The 7,500-nt window shown below is 52.7% G+C and overlaps 1 protein-coding gene across 2 annotated transcripts in view; it reads left to right on the plus strand.

The window, feature by feature from the left end:
- Positions 1–7,500, plus strand: part of LOC115542223 (histone H3.v1-like) — a 12,490-nt gene that overhangs the window by 2,621 nt on the left and 2,369 nt on the right. The window contains exon 3 of one of the 2 annotated variants that reach the window (XM_030354383.1): positions 139–188. Coding sequence is in view for 1 of the 2 variants with exons in the window: in XM_030354381.1 (XP_030210241.1) it covers positions 139–237 (99 nt within the window). In the remaining variant the exon portion in view is untranslated. Of the gene's footprint in view, positions 1–138; positions 238–7,500 lie in introns of those variants that run through there. The other variant, XM_030354381.1, reaches the window with a different exon arrangement.

Below are 7,500 nucleotides of genomic sequence, written 5' to 3' on the forward strand. Positions count from 1 at the left end.
TTGTGTGTGTGTGTGTGTGTGTGTGTGTGTGTGTGTGTGTGTGTGTGTGTGTGTGTGTGTGTGTGTGTGTGTGTGTGTGTGTGTGTGTGTGTGTGTGTGTGTGTGTGTGTGTGTGTGTGTGTGTGTGTGTGTCTTCAGGGCGATGCAGATTCCTTGTGTCTGATTTGTCACAAGGAGTTCAGTCAGGGAGACGATGGAATACAAGCACTACCATGTTCACACACCTTCCACAAGCAGGTAAAACACACACACACGCGCACACGCACACAGACACACACAAACACACTCACACACACCAAAACACACGCACACACCAAAACACACTCACACACACCAAAACACACGCACACACCAAAACACACACACACACACACACACACACACACACACACACACGCACACATACACACATACACACCAAACGAAAAAAGGAAACACCAACAAGCAACAAGAAACAACCACAAATAACACGATACCCCTCTCCTCTCTCTAATGTACCAACCCCTCCTTTCTCCAGTGTACTAACCCCTCTCTCCAGTGTACTAACCCCTCTCCTCTCTCTAATGTACCAACCCCTCCTCTCTCCAGTGTACTAACCCCTCTCCTCTCTCCAGTGTACTAACCCCTCCTCTCTCCAGTGTACTAACCCCTCTCTCCAGTGTACTAACCCCTCTCCTCTCTCTAATGTACCAACCCCTCCTCTCTCCAGTGTACTAACCCCTCTCTCCAGTGTACTAACCCCTCTCCTCTCTCCAGTGTACTAACCCCTCTCCTCTCTCCAGTCTACTAACCCCTCTCTCCAGTGTACTAACCCCTCTCCTCTCTCCAGTGTACTAACCCCTCTCTCCAGTGTACTAACCCCTCTCCTCTCTCCAGTGTACTAACCCCTCTCCTCTCTCCAGTGTACCAACCCCTCCTCTCTCCAGTGTACTAACCCCTCTCTCCAGTGTACCAACCCCTCCTCTCTCCAGTGTACTAACCCCTCTCCTCTCTCCAGTGTACTAACCCCTCTCCTCTCTCCAGTGTACTAACCCCTCTCTCCAGTGTACTAACCCCTCTCCTCTCTCCAGTGTACTAACCCCTCTCCTCTCTCCAGTGTACTAACCCCTCTCCTCTCTCCAGTGTACTAACCCCTCTCCTCTCTCCAGTGTACTAATCCCTCTCCTCTCTCCAGTGTACTAACCCCTCTCTCCAGTGTACTAACCCCTCTCCTCTCTCCAGTGTACTAACTCCTCTCCTCTCTCCAGTGTACTAACCCCTCTCCTCTCTCCAGTGTACTAACCCCTCTCCTCTCTCCAGTGTACTAACCCCTCTCCTCTCTCCAGTGTACTAACCCCTCTCCTCTCTCCAGTGTACTAACCCCTCTCCTCTCACCAGTGTAATAACCCCTCTCCTCTCTCCAGTGTACTAACCCCTCTCTCCAGTGTACTAACCCCTCTCCTCTCTCCAGTGTACTAACCCCTCTCCTCTCTCCAGTGTACTAACCCCTCTCTCCAGTGTACTAACCCCTCTCCTCTCTCCAGTGTACTAACCCCTCTCCTCTCTCCAGTGTACTAACCCCTCTCTCCAGTGTACTAACCCCTCTCCTCTCTCTAATGTACCAACCCCTCCTCTCTCCAGTGTACTAACCCCTCTCTCCAGTGTACTAACCCCTCTCCTCTCTCTAATGTACCAACCCCTCCTCTCTCCAGTGTACTAACCCCTCTCTCCAGTGTACTAACCCCTCCCCTCTCTCCAGTGTACTAACCCCTCTCCTCTCTCCAGTGTACTAACCCCTCTCTCCAGTGTACTAACCCCTCTCTCAAGTGTACTAGCCCCTCTCCTCTCTCCATTGTACTAACCCCTCTCTCCAGTGTACTAACCCCTCTCTCCAGTGTACTAACCCCTCTCTCCAGTGTACTAACCCCTCTCTCCAGTGTACTAACCCCTCTCTCCAGTGTACTAACCCCTCTCCTCTCTCCAGTGTACTAACCCCTCTCCTCTCTCCAGTGTACTAACCCCTCTCCTCTCTCCAGTGTACTAACCCCTCTCCTCTCTCCAGTGTACTAACCCCTCTCCTCTCTCCAGTGTACTAACCCCTCTCTCCAGTGTACTAACCCCTCTCCTCTCTCCAGTGTACTAACCCCTCTCCTCTTTCCAGTGTACTAACCCCTCTCTCCAGTGTACTAACCCCTCTCCAGTGTACTAACCCCTCTCTCCTCTCTCTAATGTACCAACCCCTCCTCTCTCCAGTGTACTAGCCCTCTCTCCAGTGTACTAACCCCTCCCCTCTCTCCAGTGTACTAACCCCTCTCTCCAGTGTACTAACCCCTCTCTCCAGTGTACTAACCCCTCTCCTCTCTCCAGTGTACTAACCCCTCTCCTCTCTCCAGTGTACTAACCCCTCTCTCCAGTGTACTAACCCCTCTCCTCTCTCCAGGGTACTAACCCCTCTCCTCTCTCCAGTGTACTAACCCCTCTCTCCAGTGTAATAACCTCTCTCCTCTCTCCAGTGTACTAACCCCTCTCCTCTCTCCAGTGTACTAACCCCTCTCCTCTCACCAGTTTAATAACCCCTCTTCTCTCTCCAGTGTACTAACCCCTCTCCTCTCTCTAGTGTACTAACCCCTCTCCTCTCTCCAGTGTAATAACCCCTCTCTCCAGTGTACTAACCCCTCTCCTCTCACCAGTGTACTAACCCCTCTCCTCTCTCCAGTGTACTAACCCCTCTCTCCAGTGTACTATCCCCTCTCCTCTCTCTAATGTACCAACCCCTCCTCTCTCCAGTGTACTAACCCTCTCTCCAGTGTACTAACCCCTCCCCTCTCTCCAGTGTACTAACCCCTCTCTCCAGTGTACTAACCCCTCTCTCCAGTGTACTAACCCCTCTCTCCAGTGTACTAACCCCTCTCCTCTCTCCAGTGTACTAACCCCTCTCCTCTCTCCAGTGTACTAACCCCTCTCTCCAGTGTACTAACCCCTCTCCTCTCTCCAGTGTACTAACCCCTCTCCTCTCTCCAGTGTACTAACCCCTCTCTCCAGTGTACTAACCCCTCTCTCAAGTGTACTAACCCCTCTCCTCTCTCCAGTGTACTAACCCCTCTCTCCAGTGTACTAACCCCTCTCTCCAGTGTACTAACCCCTCTCTCCAGTGTACTAACCCCTCTCTCCAGTGTACTAACCCCTCTCCTCTCTCCAGTGTACTAACCCCTCTCTCCAGTGTACTAACCCCTCTCCTCTCTCCAGTGTACTAACCCCTCTCTCCAGTGTACTAACCCCTCTCCTCTCTCCAGTGTACTAACCCCTCTCCTCTCTCCAGTGTACTAACCCCTCTCCTCTCTCCAGTGTACTAACCCCTCTCTCCAGTGTACTAACCCCTCTCCTCTCTCCAGTGTACTAACCCCTCTCCTCTCTCCAGTGTACTTACCCCTCTCCTCTCTCCAGTGTACTAACCCCTCTCTCCAGTGTACTAACCCCTCTCCTCTCTCCAGTGTACTAACCCCTCTCCTCTCTCCAGTGTACTAACCACTCTCCTCTCTCCAGTGTACTAACCCCTCTCTCCAGTGTACTAACCCCTCTCTCCAGTGTACTAACCCCTCTCCTCTCTCCAGTGTACTAACCCCTCTCTCCAGTGTACTAACCCCTCTCCTCTCTCCAGTGTACTAACCCCTCTCTCCAGTGTACTAACCCCTCTCCTCTCTCCAATGTACTAACCCCTCTCCTCTCTCCAGTGTACTAACCCCTCTCTCCAGTGTACTAACCCCTCTCCTCTCTCCAGTGTACTAACCCCTCTCCTCTCTCCAGTGTACTTACCCCTCTCCTCTCTCCAGTGTACTAACCCCTCTCTCCAGTGTACTAACCCCTCTCCTCTCTCCAGTGTACTAACCCCTCTCTCCAGTGTACTAACCCCTCTCCTCTCTCCAATGTACTAACCCCTCTCCTCTCTCCAGTGTACTAACCCCTCTCTCCAGTGTACTAACCCCTCTCCTCTCTCCAGTGTACTAACCCCTCTCCTCTCTCCAGTGTACTTACCCCTCTCCTCTCTCCAGTGTACTAACTCCTCTCCTCTCACCAGTGTACTAACCCCTCTCCTCTCTCCAGTGTACTAACCCCTCTCCTCTCTCCAGTGTACTAACCCCTCTCCTCTCTCCAGTGTACTAACCCCTCCCCTCTCTCCAGTGTACTAACCCCTCTCTCCAGTGTACTAACCCCTCTCTCCAGTGTACTAACCCCTCTCCTCTCTCCAGTGTACTAACCCCTCTCTCCAGTGTACCAACCCCTCTCCTCTCTCCAGTGTACTAACCCCTCTCCTCTCTCCAGTGTACTAACCCCTCTCCTCTCTCCAGTGTACTAACCCCTCTCTCCAGTGTACTAACCCCTCTCCTCTCTCCAGTGTACTAACCCCTCTCCTCTCTCCAGTGTACTAACCCCTCCCCTCTCTCCAGTGTACTAACCCCTCTCTCCAGTGTACTAACCCCTCTCCTCTCTCCAGTGTACTAACCCCTCTCCTCTCTCCAGTGTACTAACCCCTCTCCTCTCTCCATTGTACTAACCCCTCTCCTCTCTCCAGTGTACTAACCCCTCCCCTCTCTCCAGTGTACTAACCCCTCTCTCCAGTGTACTAACCCCTCTCCTCTCTCCAGTGTACTAACCCCTCCCCTCTCTCCAGTGTACTAACCCCTCTCTCCAGTGTACTAACCCCTCTCCTCTCTCCAGTGTACTAACCCCTCTCCTCTCTCCAGTGTACTAACCCCTCCCCTCTCTCCAGTGTACTAACCCCTCTCTCCAGTGTACTAACCCCTCTCCTCTCTCCAGTGTACTAACCCCTCTCCTCTCTCCAGTGTACTTACCCCTCTCCTCTCTCCAGTGTACTAACCCCTCTCTCCAGTGTACTAACCCCTCTCCTCTCACCAGTGTACTAACCCCTCTCCTCTCTCCAGTGTACTAACCCCTCTCCTCTCTCCAGTGTACTAACCCCTCTCCTCTCTCCAGTGTACTAACCCCTCTCCTCTCTCCAGTGTACTAACCCCTCTCCTCTCACCAGTGTAATAACCCCTCTCCTCTCTCCAGTGTACTAACCCCTCTCTCCAGTGTACTAACCCCTCTCCTCTCTCCAGTGTACTAACCCCTCTCCTCTCTCCAGTGTACTAACCCCTCTCTCCAGTGTACTAACCCCTCTCCTCTCTCCAGTGTACTAACCCCTCTCCTCTCTCCAGTGTACTAACCCCTCTCTCCAGTGTACTAACCCCTCTCCTCTCTCTAATGTACCAACCCCTCCTCTCTCCAGTGTACTAACCCCTCTCTCCAGTGTACTAACCCCTCTCCTCTCTCTAATGTACCAACCCCTCCTCTCTCCAGTGTACTAACCCCTCTCTCCAGTGTACTAACCCCTCCCCTCTCTCCAGTGTACTAACCCCTCTCCTCTCTCCAGTGTACTAACCCCTCTCTCCAGTGTACTAACCCCTCTCTCAAGTGTACTAGCCCCTCTCCTCTCTCCATTGTACTAACCCCTCTCTCCAGTGTACTAACCCCTCTCTCCAGTGTACTAACCCCTCTCTCCAGTGTACTAACCCCTCTCTCCAGTGTACTAACCCCTCTCTCCAGTGTACTAACCCCTCTCCTCTCTCCAGTGTACTAACCCCTCTCCTCTCTCCAGTGTACTAACCCCTCTCCTCTCTCCAGTGTACTAACCCCTCTCCTCTCTCCAGTGTACTAACCCCTCTCCTCTCTCCAGTGTACTAACCCCTCTCTCCAGTGTACTAACCCCTCTCCTCTCTCCAGTGTACTAACCCCTCTCCTCTTTCCAGTGTACTAACCCCTCTCTCCAGTGTACTAACCCCTCTCCAGTGTACTAACCCCTCTCTCCTCTCTCTAATGTACCAACCCCTCCTCTCTCCAGTGTACTAGCCCTCTCTCCAGTGTACTAACCCCTCCCCTCTCTCCAGTGTACTAACCCCTCTCTCCAGTGTACTAACCCCTCTCTCCAGTGTACTAACCCCTCTCCTCTCTCCAGTGTACTAACCCCTCTCCTCTCTCCAGTGTACTAACCCCTCTCTCCAGTGTACTAACCCCTCTCCTCTCTCCAGGGTACTAACCCCTCTCCTCTCTCCAGTGTACTAACCCCTCTCTCCAGTGTAATAACCTCTCTCCTCTCTCCAGTGTACTAACCCCTCTCCTCTCTCCAGTGTACTAACCCCTCTCCTCTCACCAGTTTAATAACCCCTCTTCTCTCTCCAGTGTACTAACCCCTCTCCTCTCTCTAGTGTACTAACCCCTCTCCTCTCTCCAGTGTAATAACCCCTCTCTCCAGTGTACTAACCCCTCTCCTCTCACCAGTGTACTAACCCCTCTCCTCTCTCCAGTGTACTAACCCCTCTCTCCAGTGTACTATCCCCTCTCCTCTCTCTAATGTACCAACCCCTCCTCTCTCCAGTGTACTAACCCTCTCTCCAGTGTACTAACCCCTCCCCTCTCTCCAGTGTACTAACCCCTCTCTCCAGTGTACTAACCCCTCTCTCCAGTGTACTAACCCCTCTCTCCAGTGTACTAACCCCTCTCCTCTCTCCAGTGTACTAACCCCTCTCCTCTCTCCAGTGTACTAACCCCTCTCTCCAGTGTACTAACCCCTCTCCTCTCTCCAGTGTACTAACCCCTCTCCTCTCTCCAGTGTACTAACCCCTCTCTCCAGTGTACTAACCCCTCTCTCAAGTGTACTAACCCCTCTCCTCTCTCCAGTGTACTAACCCCTCTCTCCAGTGTACTAACCCCTCTCTCCAGTGTACTAACCCCTCTCTCCAGTGTACTAACCCCTCTCTCCAGTGTACTAACCCCTCTCCTCTCTCCAGTGTACTAACCCCTCTCTCCAGTGTACTAACCCCTCTCCTCTCTCCAGTGTACTAACCCCTCTCTCCAGTGTACTAACCCCTCTCCTCTCTCCAGTGTACTAACCCCTCTCCTCTCTCCAGTGTACTAACCCCTCTCCTCTCTCCAGTGTACTAACCCCTCTCTCCAGTGTACTAACCCCTCTCCTCTCTCCAGTGTACTAACCCCTCTCCTCTCTCCAGTGTACTTACCCCTCTCCTCTCTCCAGTGTACTAACCCCTCTCTCCAGTGTACTAACCCCTCTCCTCTCTCCAGTGTACTAACCCCTCTCCTCTCTCCAGTGTACTAACCCCTCTCCTCTCTCCAGTGTACTAACCCCTCTCTCCAGTGTACTAACCCCTCTCTCCAGTGTACTAACCCCTCTCCTCTCTCCAGTGTACTAACCCCTCTCTCCAGTGTACTAACCCCTCTCCTCTCTCCAGTGTACTAACCCCTCTCTCCAGTGTACTAACCCCTCTCCTCTCTCCAATGTACTAACCCCTCTCCTCTCTCCAGTGTACTAACCCCTCTCTCCAGTGTACTAACCCCTCTCCTCTCTCCAGTGTACTAACCCCTCTCCTCTCTCCAGTGTACTTACCCCTCTCCTCTCTCCAGTGTACTAACCCCTCTCTCCAGTGTACTAACCCCTCTCCTCTCTCC

Source organism: Gadus morhua, chromosome 4, assembly GCF_902167405.1.
Source record: "Gadus morhua chromosome 4, gadMor3.0, whole genome shotgun sequence".
Lineage (NCBI taxonomy): Eukaryota > Metazoa > Chordata > Actinopteri > Gadiformes > Gadidae > Gadus > Gadus morhua.